Raw genomic sequence first — 22768 nt, 5'->3', positions numbered from 1 at the left:
TAAAATTCACTTTAAAAAAGAATTATTTTTATGCTTCTAAAAATTCAAATATAAATTGCCCAATATGTTTAATAAATAATTATATTATTATGTCGGGAATGTTTTATTGGATTAACCGGCTCGTTAAATTTGTTATTTTTTTTTTATCATTAGTGATTTTTTTTTGTATTTTTTTTTTAATATATTTTTCTTAAATTTTGTAATATTTTTGTGTTAAATTTTAAAAAAATAATAATAATTACATCCAACCTCCATTATGCCCAAATGGCCTATGACTATATTAAAAAGCCAAGCCCACAAATATATTCATATTAAGAGGATATTAAGAGGAATGATAAACTCAACAAAAGATTCAACGAAAACAGGTCCACGAATTCGACGTGGCCTGCCAAGTTGTCCCCACGTCCTGAAAGCGCTCATTTTAGGTTCCGAAACCACCCATTTCGGGTCCTGAAACTGTGATTTTGGGAAGAAAAAAAAAATATTTTTTTTCCCGAAATGACCGTTTTGAGACCCGAAATAACCATTTCCAGACCCAAAATAAGCGTTTCGGGACATTTTGAAAAATTTCTCTCTCCTACTCACATGTCATGCCACGTTGATTCGTGAACCTGCTTTCGTTGAATATTTCATTATGTGCTCGTTAAATTTGTTATTTGTTATTTATTTATTTATTTTTATTATTAGTGGACTTTTTTGTGATTTTTTTAAATATATTTTTCTTAAATTTGGTAATATTTTTGTGTTAAATTCTAAAGTAATAATTACATCCAACCTCCATCCCAAATGGCCATTGACTATATTAAAAAGCCAAGTAACAAATATATTCACATTAATTTGTCTTCTTTATCAAATTGTGAACATGGAAGGAACGGTTGTCCTCATTCAAGAATATCTACACAGATAGATTATAGATAGAGAGAAGGAACTAAGAACAGCAGCAGCAGCTCAACAATGGCGTCGCTGATCAACAAACCGTTCGTCTCTCACTACAATCTCAACTCCAAGCTTTCCGCCAATACTCGTTTTCCGATTCGCTGCCGTGTTGGATTCATCTCACAAACTGTGAAGAAATCAAGGTCAATCTCTTCTTCTCTTGTCTGCAAAGCCGTGTCGTTACAGTCTCAGCCTGAAACTGAAGTCCTTAACATTGCCGAAAATGTTACTGAGGTGACCTTTCTCCGTCTCTCAATAATTCCGAATTGTCTAGATCTATGAAAATGAATTTGATTAGGTTAATCAATTTTACATCATTATGCTTTGGTACTTCTGGTTTGGCTTTTGATTCTTTGATTGAAGATTGTTGATTAATACAAGTTTCCTACGCAGTTTGATATGGAATTTGTTGAGAAATGAATATCTTATGTGTGTATGCATTCAACAGCTTATTGGAAACACGCCGATGGTTTTTCTAAATAATATTACGAAAGGATCTGTTGCGAATATAGCTGCGAAGCTTGAGATAATGGAGCCTTGTTGTAGTGTTAAGGACAGGTGAGAAACGATTTATTCTGAAGTGTTTATGGTTTTAAAGCATTATGTTGCATTGATTAAACTTTTGTTTTCAGGATAGGATACAGTATGATTACTGATGCTGAGGAGAAGGGGCTTATAACACCAGGAAAGGTATTAGATGATTTCCTACACATTTTTGTATAGGATTTATGCAAATGCAATCTTAAACTGATGATAGATTTATTGAATGACTGCTGGTCACATTTTTCACATTTCTCATTGGATACTTTGTAGAGTGTTCTTGTGGAACCTACAAGTGGAAACACAGGCATTGGTCTTGCATTTATCGCTGCCTCAAAGGGATATAAGCTCATCCTAACAATGCCTGCTTCAATGAGTCTGGAGAGACGGGTACTTCTGAAAGCATTTGGAGCGGAGCTTGTGTTAACTGATTCTGCAAAAGGCATGAAGGGAGCAATTCAGAAAGCTGAAGAAATTTTTAGCAAGACTCCTAACGCTTACATCCTTCAACAATTTGACAATCCTGCAAACCCTAAGGTTTGGTTTGGCGTGTTAAATTCTCCCGTCTTTTTCATCTTTGAAAGAAATATGATTGTGCTTATACTTCATAAAATTGAGTATGCTATCAGAAGTAGTGGTGGGTTAATGATATTGTTGCGTATGAATGTAGAACTATAATGCCTTGAATATTTTAATTTCCTCTGTAAAGGAAGAGATCGATAACGAATGGTTATTTAACATTTGCAAATTATATGCAGATCCATTACGAGACAACTGGTCCAGAGATCTGGGAAGATACTAGTGGAAAGGTGGATATTTTGGTTGCAGGAATTGGTACAGGTGGAACAATATCTGGAGCTGGTAGTTTCCTTAAAGAGCAGAATCCTAACATAAAAGTAAGATAATATTTTTTTATTTATTTAAATGTTAAAGTTTGCACAAAAGCGGTTTCCAGCAATACAAACAATGAAATAAAGAAAAGAGAGGGAAAAGATGATAAGAAATACGAGGATGGGAAAGAGTCTCCACAGCAGGCCTATAACCTCCAATGATATAAAATCCGACAAACTACTAAAGCAATGCATGATAAAAAAACAACTCATCTGAAATCATCGCATCTCAAGCTTTTTCCACATAAACGGGGGTTTCTTCTACCACTCCCTCGTAATCAAAAGCCTCTCATCATTAAGCCTGTTTCTCCTACCCGATATTGATTCCACATTCATCTCACAATTAATCATGTATTGTTCTCTTACAAGCTTCCATTTTCTCAATCCTATTTTTCCAAAAAACAAGATTCAAAGGATTCACACACTTCATTTAAATCACGCTTTCCATAAAAAATAAGCTTATTATACTTTTAAAGTCCTTAGAATTTATGAGCTATGTTCTATTCTGACTCTTGTATGCTAATAATACAAAGTGGGAGGTAGAGGAGAAAGAAAAAACTTAGTAATAGAAGAAAATCTTCTTGAACATTATTTTTTATTCATCTCCTTCCTTTTCCATTCTATAATCAGGTTATAGGCGTGGAACCCACAGAAAGCAACATACTCTCTGGTGGTAAGCCTGGTAAGAACCGATGATCCTTGTTGCTTATTCTAGCTTTAACATGTTTCATATTCTACTTGTTCATCATTCGTCATGTGAAAAGTACAGGTCCTCACAAAATTCAAGGAATTGGAGCTGGTTTCATACCCAAGAATTTGGACCAAGATATTGTTGATGAAGTCATAGAGGTTTAAGGCCTGTTTTAACCTCTATTATATGATGCAACAAATGATGATTTCGTTCCTTCTTAAGATCTGAATCCAACCTTTTCCATCTTGAAAGATGAAATCTTCTGATATGAACAAACTGTCTTTTATCAGATATCCAGTGAAGAAGCTATTGAAACAGCGAAGCAGGTCGCCCTCCAAGAAGGCTTATTGGTTAGTACTGCCTATCAATTCTTTAGTTGAGATGAAGTTGTCATTATTCCTTTATACCTATTTTTATCTATACTGTTTTATTAGTGGTTAGAAATTTCATCTTAAGAAAATTTAGCAACAATCTAATGATTCTGATGCTAAGATTAATCATATTCTGATTTCATTAGATCTAAACATGTGGAATATCCTCAGTATGGAAAATTTTATTGTATAAAGAGCTTATTCAAACCGAAACTACCTATTTCAAACTAGACTTGTCAGACCAGTCTAAGGTCAAATCCAAGTATGGTTTTGCTAACCATCATTTGTGAAGTGAAAATGAATGGACTTGAAAATGCGAGCTGAATTCCAGATACCTGTTGGTAGTTATATATTGAGAAATGAAAAATTGTCATTCTGAACTGTAATATTGCTTGAATCAGGTTGGTATATCCTCTGGAGCCGCAGCAGCTGCTGCTATCAAAGTTGGCAAGAGACCCGAGAATGCTGGAAAACTCATTGCGGTATGTATGCCTAATTATAAATGCCATTGCCATTAACAGCCAACCCTCCCCGTTAATATAGAGGAGGGTTGACTCCTAAGTCCTTTTATTGACTAAAACTAATGACAGAAATAAGCCGAATGAGTATTTAGCACCCGTTAATGTAGTTCGTGAGTGTATTTGTTGTTTTAGACGATCATGAATATCTTAGTTGGACTAAGAGCTTGTTTGATATTGGGTTATTTGGATTTTTTCCAAATGATTTCGTATCACATCATAGATCTTGAAACTGAAGGTCAATTACCTCGATTAATGGATGCAGGTTGTTTTTCCGAGCTTTGGCGAACGTTACCTCTCCACCATCCTTTTCCAATCAATTAGAGAAGAGTGCGAGAATTTACAAGTGGTTCCTTGAAAACAATGTTCCAATTCTATTTCCATAACTGCAATTGTTGGATGGATGAGTTGTTGTTTGATCATTTTAGGCCTTGTTTCCTTGTTGATCACAATATTTGTTTTTCAGTAGCCAAACATTTGTCAATTAGGATTATCTTAGACATAAATTACTCCTTTTTTCCTGGTCACCTCTTTCGCTATTGGCGATTCATGGTTGATTCCTTTGGGATCGTCGTTTATTTATCATTCTTAGAAATAATTCAATGATTTCTATATATGTTTTTGCTACTAGTTTGTCATGGAGGATTTGCAAAGACTTTAAATTGAATGAGATCAAATAATAGTATGGTTTATGCACCCATAACTTCAAACACATGGATTAGTTGATGTGTGTATTTTAATTATATTCAAAATATTTTACTTTTACCTAATAACATTTTTATATAACTTATTTCAAACAATATTATTTGAATAGAATAACACTGAGCTTGTTAGATGTTGTTTATTTGAGGGTTTTTTTGAGTTTTGTTATAAATAAATGAAAATTTTGTTTGATTAAAAAATTAGGTTTTTTTGTAATAATTATAATATTATTTTTGTATTTAAAATTTTAATTTTATAAAGTAAAGTAGAGGTATTTTAGACTTTAGTGGTTATAATGATAAGGAAGTGATAGAGAGATTTTTTTTAAAAAAAAATAAGATAAAAATATCTTAAAAAAACTCAATCAAACGAGCTCCAAGCGCCATGCTTATAAAGTTATAAGGCAGCCCATGATAGTTTTGTTATTTTCCTGGCCAGCTCAAATACCAATTTTAACCTTCTTGCATATTTTATTTTTAAAAATTTTAAAATAAACGTCTAAAACATCAAACTATCATTTAAAATAGGAATTTATAAAATTCAAATTAAAGCATACAAAGTATAATAAACTATACCATTATCAACCCAAAAGGCAATGAAAATGTTTAAGTTTATATATATATATATATATAATTTTTTATTTTTTATTTTTGTGTCTACAAGTGTTAGTGCATAAAGGATTACTATTACGAGATTATTTATGCTCCCTTTAATGATGACAATTTAAAATTATTCCGCAAAAACTGAATCAAATTATTCTGTTTTAGATGGTTTTCTTTCGGAATCGAACAGAGATGAGGCGAGAATGATATTTGTGTCTCCCGTCCTGATTTCACCCAAATTCTGCCCCGAACACTATAAACATAATTAAATATATTAAATTATTAATATATTTATTCATTATATTTTATAATAGTAAGTTTAATTTTATATAATAATATAAATTTTCAATATATTACCTTATATATTATATTAAAATATTTGTTTATATAATTCTATTTTATAATTTTTTATTTTAAAAAAAAATATTTTTATTAACCATGCCTCTCGCGGATTCTCCGAAACCGAACAAGGAGAAAATGATATTAAAAAAATCCCCGAAATAAAAACGGGACAAAGATGATAAATATATTTTCCGCTCCATTACATGAATGGATAAAACAATCAAACAAATATTTATTTAGTTATTTTTAAATATGACCGTTTTGTCATTTCTTATTAAAAGAGGAAAAAACCCCGTATCAAGAATTTTTTTTACATAAGTTCATACAAAATTTCAATTAGGAAATTCTATAAATCTTGCGTTTGACCATGGATAACCTTACATTTTGATTGTCTATGAATTCTTTTTAATCCCAATGACTATTCTATATAGTTGACAGTTAAAATGTTAAATACAACTTTTGTTATCTATGGTTTAAAATTTTATGCAAATCTTGATCAAAGATTCAAAATTATTCTATAAATCATGAACCAGATGATATAATATAATATAATATTTAAAAAAAAATATGATATAGATTATAATATAATATAATGAATTATAATATAATATAATAAATTATTATTCATATTATTTATAGATTATTATAATTGTAGTTAATATATTTTCTTAAATCATAATTTAGATGGAAAGTATATAAAAAAAGCTAAATCAAACATACCCTTAGATTGATTTCCAAAAGATGGACAGTTAAAAAAAAAAAAAAAACAAGATGAAGCGGGAATCCGACAACTTCAAGCGGCAAGAACCCCTATATTAGGTTTATGCGCCCGCCCACCCACTTTTACTTCTCTCTTTCTCTCGTCGCCGCCCGCCCGACCGACCCTTCTCCGCTCATCTTCAGGTAAATCTCTCCTAAAAACCATTGCTTTCTTTGTTTGAAGTTATCTACTTTCTGTTTTTACTTCTGCAATCTTCAATTTGTTTGTTCTTGACTTCTGTGAAGTAATTTCAGTTGAGATATATGATAATGGGTTGTCATAGATACTCACAATAATGATTCAAGTTCAATGCTTTTTGGGTTTCTTTCAATTTCCCCTTTTCATTGAGATTTATATGTTATTTAATGTAAGCAGGTAACAATGGATGTGGATATTATGGAATTGAGTAAACCTGAAACCCTTAAAGTTAAAGAAGAAGTTGACCCATATGCAACAGAGTGTTCAAGTTCATTTGATGATGATAGTTTATCTGGAGGAGACAATCATAATCATAATAATGATGATGTTTCAGCTTGTCCAAGTGATGCTGAAGTTGACTCACATTTTTTTGAAAATGATGAATTTGGGTTTGATGAACTTGGTAGTTTGTTCCCTATGAGGTTAATTTGCTCTCCATTTGTCTTATCTTCATGTGTATATAATTAATATAGACAGGTGTAGATTCATACTCTTTTCGAATGAATTTTTAGGAAGAAGAAATTGACTGCTCATTGGAGGAACTTTATACGCCCTTTAATGTGGAGGTGTAAGTGGGCAGAGCTGAAAATGAAGGAGATTCAGTCACAATCATTGAAGTATGATAAAGAACTAGCGGAATTCGATCGGGTGAAGAAGATAGAACAAGATCAATGTCGTTTGCCTGGTTCTTCGTCGAAATCATCGCAGTATGTTTCCAGAATGGGAAGAAGGAGGAGAATGATCATGAAGAGGAGGAAACGGAAGAGAGTTGAAGATTCTGTTGACATTAAGCCATATGTTTCACAACATAATCTCTTCTCTTATCATGGTGAATTCCTCTTTTGGTTTGATTTTTCTTCAAATTTAAATATATGGTAGACTCGAAAATGATTTGATATTTTGATACTGACTCAGAAAATAAGAACACCAATTCAGATGGAAGTGTTGTAGTTGAGGAGTTCTCTAATCCAGGTAAACTTGTTTCTGTTTTTGTTATTTTTTGTTCTGGACTTAGTTTTAACGATGTTTTTCCTTAAAATTTGCGTGTTTGTCTATACAGTGGTTAATGATATTAACCATGAAGAACTTGTAGACGAGTCTTGGATGTTTCGCATGTCAAAAGATAGTACAGATTCTCCCGAGCCATTCTTACGACAGATAGCTAACATTCAGTCTCAGGTGCGGAGTCTGAAGTCTCGTTTGGTCTCGGTTATTTCTGAGAATGGAAGCATGTTATCTTCTTCGGAGAATTTTAGCCTTCATCTACCAAACGAGGCACAAACAAGTTCTGCTCAAAGCCTCGATTTTTCAGCTAACATGGGAGGCTTATATGACATGGCTGATGAGAATTCTGTTCCATATTATAGTATTTTTGCTCCTGACATAATTGAAAGTACCGTCGGTTCATTGTCATCGGTTGATCTCCACACGCAAATTGGAGATACGTCTGAAGCGGTTAGTTGTATTTTTAAAAGATATTTTCGTATTTTGGCTGATAATTTGAACTTACTATGTTTCTTTTCGGTTGATAGGTCATGGATAATGCGGCTATTGAATCCGCATTAAGGAACCAAAGAACAGAGAAGAACCGGGAAGAGGAAGGGGGAAGCGAGCAAGAAGAAAGTAGCAATAATTATTGTAAGAAGTTAGGTGCAAAAAGTGGCTTCAAACATGAAGAGCAACAAATGGGCAATGTAGGTTTAGGGCCTGATATTTGTTTCCCGAAGGCGAAAGGAAAGAGAGGTGAGCGTAAACCAGGCTTTCGTGGCGGTTGGAAAAGGTGATAACTGGAGAGAATGGTATCGTCGGTTAGTTAATTGAAGATGTTATGATTGTTGTGAAGTATCATTTTGCTCGGTCTTAAAGTATGTAAGGTCATGCATTCGAGTTTTCATAATTAGACTATTTAAAGAAAAAAAGAAAGATGTTATGATTTTTTGTTAGTTGCTTATATGTATAAATATCGTAGTACGATTGGTACGAACTAATAACTATAACGGTTATGACACGAAAATCTTAATTGACCTACTTAGTCTTGGTCACATTTGGAAGACTAAGTATATTCTTAGACACTTTTTAGGGTATCTAAATTAGATTAAATTCATATTTTCTTAAAATAACTACAAAATTAATGACCCCTAAGCTGCTTATGTAATATGAACACTAGTAATGCATATTTATAGCCATAAACATCTTTATGGACTTCTTTGGTTTCAGATTTTTTGGACTAAACCATTCTTCTTTTTATAATTTTATAAAGGTTTTAAATATTAAACTTGAGAAGGGTATTTTGATATTGTAAATGTATATTTGAATAATCGATGAAAAATTATTATTTGAATAATATGATGTCATTTTATCCAATCTAAATTCTTTGAAAGATGTGAACTTGGAGTGATGTCCTTTAGATTTTTTTTTTATTATTTTTTTACAAATATGACTGTGTTTTCTCTCTTGAAATTCAGATAGCTAAGATTTGTTTTGTTTAGGAATTTTTTTTTTTCACTTTTGCACTCTCACAGGCAAAGAAACAAAAAATTAATTTTTATTTATTATATATATTATTTTTTTCCCCTTTGAGAGACCATAAGTAAATACAAGATTCCCATAAAAAAAAACATGAGTTTACTGTTCTATGAAATGTCTCTATGAATTTGACAAATGAGCAAATGAATGAACCGAGTCATGTTCGGAGTGAACATCTAACTAAAGCTCCTGTATATGGTGTCACATTTAACAATAATTTTTCTACATGGAGGTAGTATCAAACTTATTTTTGGAAAAAAAGATGTGCAATGCCAAAGGCTCATTATAGTCAAGAAGAACTATTCAATTAAGAGCTATATGACTAATGGTTATATATCCCGTGGCTACATAAAGAAGAGAGGTATATTCCAGTAATTTCGGTTAATTACTATCTTTCTTACTTTTCGTCTAAGTACCTCACAAGTAGGCAGTAGACAGAAATAAGTAATATAGCTCTCTTGTAATATTATTTCTCGCGTAGCACAAAGAAAAAGGCATTAGCAAGAAATAAAGACATAGAGGAGCTAGCTGTCCGAGCAAGAAAGACGCTTATATTTGTGCATAGCTATTATTTTATCAGGATGTGCACTCGCGCTCATACTCGAAGAGGTAATAATTAATGCTAATTTTTCTTCAACGTGACTCCGTCCAAAAAGAAAGTCGATCGAGAGATAAACTGAGGACAATGAACGTGGTTACTTTCATTATCTTGTTTCGTGGTGGCACACCCACAAGCAACCGGCTCAGGAAAAATTATGTTAAAATTAAAATAATAAAGAAATTTAAGTTAAAAGTTGGGTTGTACAAATTTTTAAAATTCAAAAAAATAAAAGTTATAAAAATAAAGTAGGAATTTATCAGATTGTTTGAAAATTAGGGAGGTTAATGTGGCGAATCGAAAAAAGAAACACATTTACTATCCATGTCTCGTTCTATTTCAAGATTTTTTTTTTTTTTTTCATTTACTATCCATGTCATTCTATTTCGAGATTTTTTTAATGGAGATCGAATATATTTTGTAATGAGTTATTTTATTTAAATAAATTTTAATATTATAAATAGAGATCTTGAATAAATTGGATTTTGTGAAATAAGCCCTAGATCTTCTTCTTCATTCCTCTCTGTTTCACTAATCGGCCTTGTTTGAAGTGGATTCAATCGATTGAAGCTGTTCTCAGTCCACTTAAGGAGCAGATCTCTCTCTCTCTTTCTCGATTGATTGAAGTTTCAATAGATTGCCCGTTTCCTTCGCCGTAGACTTGCCAACATCTACGCTTTCTTAGCAGGTGGGTTCTTCGGTATATATACGTTGCTGAATAGTTATCTCATAGAAGACGATTCCTTTTAATCTTTCTGCTGCTCTTGATTCTTTCTGAAAAAAAAAAGACTTATACTTTGATCAGTTATTTGAATTAATCATATATGACTTAGGTTTAGTTAAACTTGATCATCAATCCTAGGGTAATTTGGAGAAATACCTGAATATTTTCATTTTCTGCCTTCTTCTTGGTGTTGTGTTGTTCCTGGTTCATGGGTTTGCTTTAAATGTTAGAAAAAAAGTCTATGATTTTGCAATTGAGTGGATTGGAGGTCAGTTGATGTTCTTATTGAGTATGTATGTATGTATACCATACAGAGACAATGGCAGATAGGGATGAAGATATTCCAAGGGATGCAAAGATTGTTAAAGCATTGCTGAAGTCAATGGGAGTAGAAGATTATGAGCCTAGAGTTGTTCAACAGTTCCTGGAGCTGTGGTATCGTTATGTAGTTGACGTGTTGTCTGATTCACAAGTCTATTCAGAACACGCGGGGAAGGTTGCAATCGACAGTGATGACATCAAACTAGCTATTCAGTCCAAAGTGAACTTTAGTTTCTCACAACCCCCGCCACGCGAGGTAACTAAATTTCTTTCTAATTTGATAGTAGTTCGAGTGGTAAGAGTCTTGAATTAAAAAGTTGATGTTTCAGATTCAATTCTAAATAAGAATACCTTAATTGAAGTTGGGATCATGGCAGACAGATGATATGTTAACCTCATTCTCTTTCTCATGTACATTTATTCTCTACAAATCCTAGATTTCTAGGTTGGTACATCAGATCCGATGACTATGATTTATACAATGTTAACTTACTGTGATTTATGTGGGGATTTGTGATTGTGGGTTGCAAGAAAAAGAAGAAGCTGACTGTTCTTTTTCTTTGTGAAGGATTTGCTCGAGTTGGCAAGGAATAGGAACAAAATCCCATTGCCAAAGATAGTGCCAGGACCGGGTATACCACTCCCAAATGAGCAGGATACTTTGATTAACCCAAATTACCAACTTGCCATCACAAGAAAGTTAGCGGAGCAGGCATTGGAAGAAACAGAGGAGGATGAGGATGAAGAGATGGCGGATCCTGATCCCGAACCTAATCCTGAGCCTAATCCCAACTCTACAAAGGAACATCACGACACAGAAATGCCACAAAGTAGAACAACACCTCTGAGAGTATCCTTTCCCCTTGGTGACAAACGACCGAGGTAAAGTAAGTAAGTAAGTTCAATCAAGACAACTTATTTGCAAATCACATTCCTGTATAATTTGTAATCGGCAATACTTGTTGAACTTATTGCTCTCTCCTATGTCACCTTAAACTTTCAACTTTTCCTTTTTTATTATTAGTAATTGCAAGTTCAAGGAAAAAGTTTAGATGTGTACTAGTTAGTAGTATCAAGCTGTAGTTTTTTGATTGGTAAAGTTTCAACACCAATTTGGGAATTGGACAAGTCTAACTGTCAAGATACGAGTTTAGGGTTTTAACCGACTTTTATCCCCTGCAACAAAGCAAAATCGAACCTCGTGAAAGCCAGATCAACTCGGATGAGGGAAGGCGATCTGAAGAAGACTTTGTAACTATTCTTTGAGATTTTGCACATGAATAAACAACTGTAACAAGATTATTCTTCAAATAACCTTTAGAGCCCAATACAATTCTTAATGATTCTTTTTTTTTTTTTTATTGAAAACCAAAAATACCCAAAAGTTTTTCTTTATTTGAAATGTTCACAGGCAATTGCCTACAAAGGTCTCACACATTATCCTATATTATGCAGATGGAATGTACCAAATATTGTGTCGATTTGATAATTGTTTATATGACTTTATGCATGTAATAATTCATTTTCAACAATTTTTAAAATAATTAATCAAATAAAACTATTAACAAAAGTATAAATATAATAACAATTTCAAAAAAACAGTAAAATCAAGTTTATATGAATTTTTGTCCTTATATATCAAATCAATTCATCGTCGAGAATGACACTTTTTTTCACAAAATAAATAAATAAATTAGATATTACTAAATCATTGAAAATAGTATAATATTCCCTCGTTACATATTGGTACATATATAAGAGAGCTTTCCTCCCAATTTCAAATCAAGGAAGCAAATTAGTTTTCTCCATCAAAATGATATAAATCGTGACCTTGATATGAAGCTAGAGTTCTTTCACAAAACTTGGTGACCTTGATACGGAACTAGAGCTCTTTCTTGAGACTTGTTGACCTTGATAAAGAGCTAGATGTCAAGGGCAGAAATGCCCAAAACTCGATCATTGAATATTTACTTGTCTCGCACGACACTAGTCTAGATTGCCACAATACTAGCTAGTTAGTCTTTCTAAAGATGCAAGACGATGGAACATTCTGAGAGAGAAAGAATTTGGAGAATATTTTGTTTATTATAAATGTGAGGTACAAGATTTTGAGATATGTGAGGTACTTGGTTTATGACCAAAACTTGTTTATATACAAGTGGATGGATCATTCTAGATCCTTTCTTAACTTAGGGTTTTCTAGATTTTTCTATTTACTAACCTAGACTTAAGAATTCTTAGAGAGTTATAAAGAATTCTACCAACTACCTATTCTTGAGAACTCCTAAAATTTTTAGAGAATTATTCTATTTACATACTTTAGGAACTCCTAAAAAATTTTAGAAGGTTCTATCACTTTAACTACAAAAAGGACTTCTTAGAAAAATTTAAAGAGTTTCATAATCTATCAAGAATTAAGAACATTTTGAGAGAATTTTAGAGAGTTCTACAAAGTTAAAAAAAAACCACAAAAACATATAAATATCTATAACATTATTGAGAATTGCATTGTGATTTGTGAGCTTGAATTTTTCACCCCATTTGAATGGGCCGGGATATAAAGCTCTTCCTCGAAATTTGGTGGGCTAACTACATCCTAACACTAAGGCCTCGTTTGATGTAAGGGTTTTTGGGATAAAACCCAGTTTTTATCTTAAAACCCAAACATCTTATTAACTATCAAATCAAATAATTTTATTACTTTAATACTAAAACTACCCTCTAATTTTATCTTCTCTCTTTAAACCATCATTCTCTCACTTACACCATATTCTCTAAAGTCAAAGGACAAATTAGTCTTCAAAATTTAAAAACCAAAAAAACTTTTCTCAATCAAGGCCTAACACTATGATATGAACCCTATATTCAATTATAATAAATTAGTTTATTATATCAAAACTCAACTTACTTATAAAAAAAAAAAAAAAAAAACATCAATCAAGATCTAGATAATAAGTCTTGTTGCCGAATAATGTTTATATCTGTCCTTTCCTTCAGATATACTTGATCTTGATTTTTTGTTTGTTTCTTTGAGAGCTTTCCAGATGTCATCATTAGCTGCTTTCTTCTTCATTTTCTTCTTCTCCGCCTCCAAATAAGATAGCTTCACGACTGAGTACCGTTCTATAACGCCAATCCATGGAGACTGTGGGAGGATTCGCAGTACACGAGATTCTACTGAGGTTGAGTTCGAAAGACGCTGCATCTTTAGCTTGTGTCAATAGCAAATTCCGCATCTGGGCATCGGACGAAACTCTCTGGTCCAACTTCTGTGCAGATGAACTCGATCTCACTTCTCCCGTAGACCCTTTTGGAAACCCTACCTCTACTTTCAAGGTATATCCGATTCCTACTACTAATTGTGTTCTTCAATGTCTGTTATTGCTCCAAGACCAAAAAAGGGTTTATCTTGAATTGCATGATATTCATATACCCTGTTTCTAAATCTGATCAATCTGGATCCACATCTGAATGGTTTTAATTTTGATACCCATCATTTTGTATTCTCTAGGAAGCTTATAAAAGATGGAAGGAATCCTTTTCAATGTATCCTTGGCCACTAGTTGGACGAAGTAAAAGATGTTGGGATAGAATTAAGAGTTGGTTCTTAGCAAACTTTCCAGAGGCTTTTGCTACATTGCGTGCTGGTGCATCTGAAGATGAACTAACTAATCTAGAGAACCAACTGAATGTAAAACTCCCCCTTCCTACGAGGATTCTATATAGATTTTGTGATGGTCAAGAGTTCAATGAAGACGATGAAGGAAACACTCTTGATAATTGGATGGGTCTCATAGGAGGATATATCTTTTATCACCAGGTGGTGAATGTTTTCTTATTTCCTGTAAGGCATGTTATTGCAGGGACAAAAAATATGTTGAGGCAACTTGACTTTCCTAATAGGTCTAAGTACATCATTGTGGCAGCCTCCTTAACTGACTGTGGGAAGTTTTTCTTTCTCAATTGCGACAATGGTCAACTTTTTGTGGGAACAGAGAATTTGACTGGTTCTTGTAAAATGATGCCTTGTGTTCCAAAATCTTTGATAAGTTCGATGCATGACTGTGATGCCATGCTTCTGTGGCTGGAGGAACACTCTCGTCGTTTACATAATGGAACCATTCGGGTATGCAAGGAAGGAGAAGTCAAATACCTTAATCTGTTCCACGAGGAGCCTCCTCTTTGTACAACTGCAGTAACAAATGGTGTTAAGGTAATAAATAGATAAACCTCCTTTCTTACTTTAGTCTCTTCACCATCTTTCATATATATATATATATTTGCTTACTTAGGGAGTTTTTGATAAAACTAATCAAATTAAGTATTTGGTATGTAATATGATTTGATAACCCTACAATTGATGCAATTTAATTAATTTTCAAGAGTTAAAGTTGTCTTTTGAACGTTCTTATAAGATTTCTAAGTTAAGTCAATTACAGCTTACCTGATTGTGCTAGAAGCTTAATTTGAGTTGAATCTAAATAATTGTTATCAAATGAACTTTATTCAAATAGCAATGTAGCTGTTTGAGCTAGATTTAATACTTTGTTTCAGTGGATAAGATTTATGATGTATATTTTTGGCTTTTGAAAATGAAAAACTGATGCAGTTACTAGAATATTTGAAGGTTAAGTTGGTTGTTACCTTAAGATACGTATGTTTGTTTCCTTCAGTTATGATAAGTGTGTTTGTACCTATGCCATTTCTATTATAAGTGTTTTGAACATCTACAGTACTGTTTATGACTAGTTTCTCTGGAATTTGGAACTGTTCTCAGTGTAAATTCTTATGCATTCCAGGTTCGAGCTTCTGCCATACTCGTACCAGAACTTAGTAATCTTCTACGTGAACCAGCTAATTATATGTTTGCTTACTCCATTCGCATATCCCTTTTACCCGAGGGTTGCATCATCAATGGGATGCATTTTGACTCATGTCAACTTCTTAGTAGACATTGGACCATCATTGCAGATGATGTTGTTGTATCTAACGTTAATGGCGAAGCAGTTATAGGAAAGGTAACTATGATTGAAATTTTTCTGTGTTATCAGGAATATTTTGATATTTTGCATTTTTTTGAACTAAAACATTTCATCTTGGTGTCTTGTCACAGTATCCACTCTTGTTCCCTGGTGAAAGAGAATTTGTTTACGAGAGTTGCTCTCCATTGTCATCAACTTCAGGTTCCATTGAGGGTTCTTTTACGTTTGTTCCTGGAAGGTACATCACTGACCTCCCATTTTCAAAGACTTTATAGAACTCTTAAGGCCTTTTATGATGTGGGTTATTTGAGATTATTTTCAAATAACCACAATCTAGTTTACCATCATATTATTCAAATCATTAACAAAAGTACCAAATTACCCTTATGGTGTGTTTGGATGAAGGGAATTTGGAATTGGAATTTGATCTGATGGTGTTTTGTTCAATATATGTTGTTTTTGTAGTTTGGTAAATCCGAAAGGAAGTCCCTTCAAGGTTAAAGTGGCACAGTTTCCCCTTAAGTTGCCAGATTATATCTTCTGACAATGTTTTCACAAGGGTTCTCTCAGGCACAAAATCAGCTATATTTATATTCACCACAATAATGATGTAATGCGAGAAAGTGAGAGCTCGAGCTCGAGGCTGTATAACTTTGTTCTTTGTGCTCATGTTTCTTGTTGCTAGCCGATGTCGGAAACAGTTTATTGCAGAATTCAATAATGAGGGATCAAATTACTTAAACTTGCAAGAGTTTTAATCTATTTTGTTTAAAACTCAGTTCTGGAATGTTGAAGGATGATGTTTGTATTAATAGAGTTATTCAAAATGCTACTTCTCTAATAATAGCATATAGTAGGAATGGGACAAGTAACATTTAGATATATTGTGTTCTTTTATAAGGGTTTTATATTAAATAGTAAAAATAATTGGTCATTGTTAAAAATTCAATGATGTAGATCAGCAAAAATGTATTTTCTTATTTAGTTTATGGTGATTCTAATATAAACTTGATTGAAACTATGAAGTATATAATATTTGTTGTTTATTTTTGTAAATGATTTGTTTGTGAAAATTTTAGCTTCATTTAAAGTGAATTAGATTGGAATTGAACACATAATTTTTGCCTTTTCATTATAAAGATGACAATTTGAAACTGAATTGAATTGTTCCATTTGGAATGATTTTTTTTTTTTAATTTGTACGGGATGATATTTGTGTCTCCCGATCCGTCTCAATCTCATCTGTCCCGAACACTATAAACACAATTAAATTTAAATATATAAAATCATCATTATATTTATTTATTCATTATATTTTATAAAAATTGTAAGTTTATTTTTTATAATAATATAAATTTTTAATATATTACAGTATATATTATATTTAAAAATCTATTTATAAAATTTTATTATAATTTTTTTTTAGATACAAATGGTAGATGCATTTTACAACCGGTTTATTAACAGATTAATCGGTTAAACAATTCTCTGATTAAATTCGATTTTACCTTTTATTTTACAAACTGACCAGTATAGGTATCGGTTTTACCGGTTTTGAAACCATTGGTTCTGGTCAGTTAACCGTGAACCGATAATTCAATTTTTTAAATTAAGTATTAAACTTATTAAATATAATTTTTAAATCTTTATTTGCGTTGTACTTTTATTTATTTTCTATTTTTTTTATCTATATTATAATATATTATATTATTATTATAATATAATATATTATAATAATATTTTATAAATATCTATAAAATATTATTATAATATACTGTATTATTCTAAATCATATAATATATTTATAAAGTATTTATTTTTAAACTAATAATCATGGAAATTATTTTTTTAAAACAATTTTATACAAATTATAATTTAAAATTAAAAGAAAAAATAATATATATATATTATTATTATTAAATATTATTTATAATATATATAATATTTACAAAATAACTAATATAAATATATATGATTAAATTATTACCAGTTTAGTGGTTAAACTGTTAGAAAAATAACTTAATCGAAAATCGAACCGTTTAACCGATAAAAATCAGTTAACCGAAACCGTTAGAACCGATTAACCAATAAACCGATAAAATGAAACCAGTAAGCCATCGGCTCGGTTGGATTATTGATTTGCCGATTTTTTTGCACAGCCTACTTATTGCGATTCCTATTTCAAATTGATTTTTTCTATTGGGCCACCTTTGTAATGCATTAATATATTTTATTTGCATAAAATACAACTTTGCCAATCTTTTAAAAGGATCTAAATATTCCTTGTTCAATTATTTTGAAAATAAAAATTCAAATAAGTTGAAAAGAAAATATATTTAAATGAATAAGATTGACTTTGGACTAACAAGCAAAAGAAAAAGGGTATAAAAAACAGGAAACAAGAAAAAGGAAGAAAAAGATTAGTCAAGGTCACACAATTACAGGAGAGAGCCTCTCTCTCTCTCTCTCTCTCCCCGTCGTCCTGTAGACGACGATTGGGATACTACCGCGCACCAACCAGAGTGAGTTGCTTCCTTTTTCTTATTCTGAATTTGTGTTTTTTTACTTCGTTTGTACTGATGTTTGTGTCGTCCGGTTGGAAAAGAATATGCAGCTCTTTAGCCAACTGATAATCTGTGTGATGTGATGAATTTTATCCTCCTGTTCTTCTCCCCTTTACTGATTCATCTGGGTTTTCTTAGACTCCATTAAAGCTCATATCTTTATTCTGTTTTTCTGTATTACTGTAAGTGAAATTCTCTGTTGCAGCTGGTTGTTTGATGAAATAAATGCCCGTGACAATAGTTTTAGCTGTTTTGAGTAAAATATTGCAGTATTAGAGATCTCTCATATGATTAGTCTAGAGTAAAATGCTTCTTCTTTTGATAGATAAAAGATCAGATACTTAATTTAATTTGACAGATTATAGACTTGTGAGTTTTGTGCAGTGGATTCAGATGAGGTTGCTGAACCAATAGGGGAATTGGTTTGTTATGAAGGAGATTCAAATTTAGAACCCTATGAAGGGATGGGATTTGAATCTGAAGATGCTGCGAAAGCATTTTACGATGAATATGCTAGGGGAATTGGTTTTGTCATGCGCGTGATGTCGTGTCGTAGATCCGAAGTTGATGGAAGGATCCTTGCACGTCGATTTGGATGCAATAAGGAGGGACATTGTGTTAGCATAAGAGGAAAATTGGGACCTGTTAGGAAACAACGGGCAAGTACAAGGGAAGGCTGTAAGGCTATGATTCTAGTGAAGTCTGAAAAATCTGGAAAATGGGTTGTCACCAAGTTTGTAAAGGATCATAATCATCCCTTAGTTGTTGCTCCACGTGATGTTCGTCCTCTTATGGTGAGAACAAAAACAAAATCCATGAAACCATACATTTTGATCACTTAGAATGTGTTGCAGGGACCACCCATGATTGAAATAGGAAATCATGGCGGAGGGATGATGTGCTAAGCTAGCCTCAAACCCTTGTTTCCGAAAAAAGAAAATGTGGTTCAGGGTTTCTCATGTCAGTTTCTTGGTGCATTTCATTTCTTCCTTACTAGCTCGGGTCTAAAATTAAGCCATGGTCCTTTGAGATTAGTCAAGAAGATGAATACTTTTGTTTTTGTTTTTGATGTCCAACACTTCTGATAATTGGTCATCAACTCTTGAACTGTATCGAACATTTGAGAAACATTATCTGCCATCTTCTTAGACATGTTCAAATTAGATTCTCTATGGTTTTATGTGTTTATAGGACGATAAGGATCGGAAGATTCAGGAGTTAACTGCTGAACTCCGGATAAAGAAACGACTATGTGCTTTATATAAGGAGCAACTAAACGCTTTCATTGGAGAGGTGGAAGAGCACAATACCCAACTGTCAAAGAGGGTTGAACTTGTCATTGACAATATAAAAGAATTTGGGGCTCTAGAGGATGAGCTATCGCGCAGATAATGATAATATTCAAGGTTAGTCCAATGCTCATTTCTTCATTTTAACAGAGATTAGGGTTCCGAATGGCAAATGCTGGAAGTGGGAGACAAATTATGAGAATTAGGATTTGATTACCAATACATAGGTGACTTATGTTTTCATTTTAAAAATGCATGATTGATAATATGAAGACTTTATTTGCTAATATTGAATATGCTACTTCGATTTGTTGGCCATGTGTCCTTATATGAAGTAGCTTACATTTTGGAGATGGATTTATAGGATTGTTATTGAGAGCATTCATTTTCATCTTTAGCATCCTTATAGTTGTTGATCTATATTTATCTATAGCTTTACCTTGTACATCAATGGTGGCTGTCGACGAATCATCTTCTTCCCTGTCTAGAGGAAAATACAGTACAATTGCACTACACATTAGTGTTCTTGAAACATCTTCCATACTCTTGGATTATCGCGCTCGATTGATTGATTGATACTACGGAAAAAGAATTCTTAGCGATGAAGCAGATTCTCAATTTCCAGACAAAGCAGGGAAGGGAGTTGTTTGTGTTTCAATGATAGTACCTTAGATTATTTCATGTTAAGACTTGGTATTCTACTTTATACCTGTTTTAGTTAGCCTACAATAAGATGATTTTGTTAATAATTTTAATTTTAAATTGTCTATTAATGATTAATACTGTTATAATTTTCTCATTTTGAATTCCAAATTCCTTCCTCTGTTATTTTATATATTTTCCTTTACACTTTAATATAAACATAGTACTGTACATCTTTAAATATGTTTGCATTTAAATGTTGTGAATCTAAGCCTTTGACAATATATGTCATTTGAGTTTGATATGTTGTTCTTAAGTTATTATATATTGTAATATTTTAATAACTTTCGACTTTGTTAGCATATCTACAACCATCCTCAGTATATTTTCTTGATCATTTGGCTGAAACTCCATAAATCTGATCTCCATTATAATATTTTTTTTTTATGTTGTCAACATTTAGCATATCAAATTTGAACCAGGATAATTTTATTCAAAATAGGGTAACTAGATTGAGAGGGTATACTCTATGCCAACTGTAAGTGTCGGCATCTAGTTGTGGTGACAATAAAGGTGGTCAACATTTAATTCTCTATATCGATGATACTACAACTGTTTGTGTCTGTATTTCAGACAATATCGACGACCACTCTTCCCATTACCGTATTGCTATCCCGACGGTTTATGCATCAATTTTGACAGATCTTACCGTCGATATATGTTGAAGAACGTTATTATTGTAAGCTAATGTTGCATGTGTTGTTAGAAGGTGGAGATGGTTCCTCGTCTCTTGTTACACAGACGGTACAATGTTATAAAGAAATGAAATAAAATAAAATGTGTGAAAAAACAAAATCACCGAATAAGAGGTTGATCCAAGATTGTGTTATCACATTTTTTTAAAACAGTTTTATCGTCTTCCTCTAGAAGCAATAAAAAGTAGATATCCCAGCCTTCTTGAGAGGTCCTGAGTTCGAGCATGTTAGACGACAAGTTCTGCATCTGGTTAAATAGTTAAGTGTGTTTTAACTCCTTTGTAGCCAACCGAATCTAATAGTGATTCAACACTTGAATCACTATGTATCAAACTTGATGGTATTAAAAAGTTGGATAGATCAAAAGAAAATATTTTTTTTAATGAAAAGTACAAAAAGAAAAGATTTTAGAGAAAGAGAAAATACTCTCTAAAATTGTGAAATACTAGGTTGAAACCCGTGTGTTACACAACAAAACCAAAGACAAATATAACAACATAAATAAATCATAAAACATGAAAGAATTGTATCTCAAGCGTGTAAAATATCTAAAAAACAAAAAAAAACTCTCAAATATGTTTAGAAACAAATATAAAGCATAATATCATGTAAGATATAAGAACCACAAAATCTAAGAAAAAAACTTTAAACAACCATTTTTTTATTATAAATAAAGCAAAATTATATCTTGCTCCTCTTACAAATAACATCACTCATCATCTTGGGTTAGAACATTGTTAACATTGACATTAATGATAACCTACCAAATGAATGATATCACAAGACCAAAATGTTATAAGTAAAAATATCATGTAAATAATTATTCTACCTAGTTGGATGAACTTTTGTGATTCGACTGTCAAAAAGAAAGAAAAAATAAGCTTATGAAATAAAAGATTCACAATTATAATATATCATTAAAATTGTAATTATAAAAATGATAATAACCTTAAACATCATTTTTTTTCTGCTCGTTTAGTTTTGAAAACATTTTTAACTATAAAGTTATGTGAGTTGTGTTTAAAATTGTGTTAGAAATCTTATCTTGAAATAACATAATATATATATAAAATGATGTTACAAATAAATTAAATAAATACAATATTACAAAGAACGAAATCACCAGATAAAATGTTGATTCGAGGCATGTGCTTAGCACATTTTCCTTAAAACAGTTCTACCGTCTCCCCTTGTGCTAGAGCTTATCGCAGATAGCTGTCTCCCAGAGTACAATGAATCTAATAGTGATTCAGTACAGGAATCACTACACATCGAACTTGACAAAATACCTGAATCGATCACCGGGTTTCAATGGAAATATGACGAGTCAAAAACTCGAAGAACACTCGACTGAGGGACTGAGTGAAGAACTCGAAGAACACTCAAAAACAAAGAAAGAATCTTTCGAATTCTAGAGATAATGAAATTAGTGAAAAAGAGATATGAGATATGTGAAAGTTCCAACATAAGGGGATATTTATATCCGAAAATTAAACCATCACAATAAATTCATTTATCAATCCAACGAATGCCATTCCTAGACTCTTGACATTTCAAGACTCTTGACATTCAATCTTATCCATTGCCATTAAATTTCACTAAAAATTCACATTTGAATTTAATATGAATTTATATTTATTTTGATTAAATTACATTTAATTTATTTATCATAATTCTCATTTCTATTTAATTAATGGAATTAGTTTAAAATTCCAACAATCCCCACATTAATAGAAATTGAAATATTAACCCGGTAAAATGTTCAATAGTTGAATCCTAAATAGGATAGATATGTGTAACTCTTTGAACTTTCCCTT

General features: G+C 32.0%; 5 protein-coding genes across 5 annotated transcripts; all 5 read left to right on the top strand.

The window, feature by feature from the left end:
- The first annotated feature begins 850 nt into the window (after positions 1-850).
- Positions 851-4576, top strand: LOC124911299 (cysteine synthase-like). Its single transcript, XM_047451764.1, has 10 exons — positions 851-1170; positions 1385-1494; positions 1569-1626; positions 1750-2013; positions 2235-2372; positions 2997-3048; positions 3136-3215; positions 3348-3407; positions 3830-3910; positions 4212-4576. The coding sequence occupies exons 1-10, from the start codon at positions 955-957 to the stop codon at positions 4302-4304; spliced, it is 1152 nt and encodes a 383-aa protein (XP_047307720.1). The 5' UTR covers positions 851-954; the 3' UTR covers positions 4305-4576.
- A 1768-nt stretch (positions 4577-6344) lies between these two features.
- LOC124912340 lies at positions 6345-8553 on the top strand. The gene is made up of 6 exons (XM_047452950.1): positions 6345-6495; positions 6728-6972; positions 7063-7379; positions 7466-7522; positions 7611-8005; positions 8083-8553. The coding sequence occupies exons 2-6, from the start codon at positions 6734-6736 to the stop codon at positions 8332-8334; spliced, it is 1260 nt and encodes a 419-aa protein (XP_047308906.1). The 5' UTR covers positions 6345-6495; positions 6728-6733; the 3' UTR covers positions 8335-8553.
- A 1633-nt stretch (positions 8554-10186) lies between these two features.
- LOC124911860 (transcription initiation factor TFIID subunit 9-like) lies at positions 10187-11781 on the top strand. Its single transcript, XM_047452392.1, has 3 exons — positions 10187-10362; positions 10713-10975; positions 11288-11781. The coding sequence occupies exons 2-3, from the start codon at positions 10718-10720 to the stop codon at positions 11603-11605; spliced, it is 576 nt and encodes a 191-aa protein (XP_047308348.1). The 5' UTR covers positions 10187-10362; positions 10713-10717; the 3' UTR covers positions 11606-11781.
- Positions 11782-13755: 1974 nt separating this feature from the next.
- On the top strand, positions 13756-16581 carry LOC124912199 (F-box protein SKIP16). The gene is made up of 5 exons (XM_047452764.1): positions 13756-14055; positions 14231-14932; positions 15519-15737; positions 15833-15939; positions 16167-16581. Exons 1-5 carry the CDS (start codon positions 13858-13860, stop codon positions 16243-16245), a joined length of 1305 nt encoding a protein of 434 aa, XP_047308720.1. The 5' UTR covers positions 13756-13857; the 3' UTR covers positions 16246-16581.
- A 1513-nt stretch (positions 16582-18094) lies between these two features.
- Positions 18095-20367, top strand: LOC124911799 (protein FAR1-RELATED SEQUENCE 5-like). Its single transcript, XM_047452318.1, has 4 exons — positions 18095-18223; positions 18650-19059; positions 19457-19671; positions 19988-20367. Coding segments are annotated over exons 1-3 (612 nt in total). The 5' UTR covers positions 18095-18222; the 3' UTR covers positions 19658-19671; positions 19988-20367.
- Positions 20368-22768: the final 2401 nt, after the last annotated feature.

The sequence above is a fragment of the Impatiens glandulifera genome, chromosome 8 (genome assembly GCF_907164915.1).
Source record: "Impatiens glandulifera chromosome 8, dImpGla2.1, whole genome shotgun sequence".
Classification (NCBI taxonomy): Eukaryota; Viridiplantae; Streptophyta; class Magnoliopsida; order Ericales; family Balsaminaceae; genus Impatiens; species Impatiens glandulifera.
The sequence above is the reverse complement of the archived record's forward strand: the minus strand, read 5'-3'. Positions and strand labels throughout refer to the sequence as shown.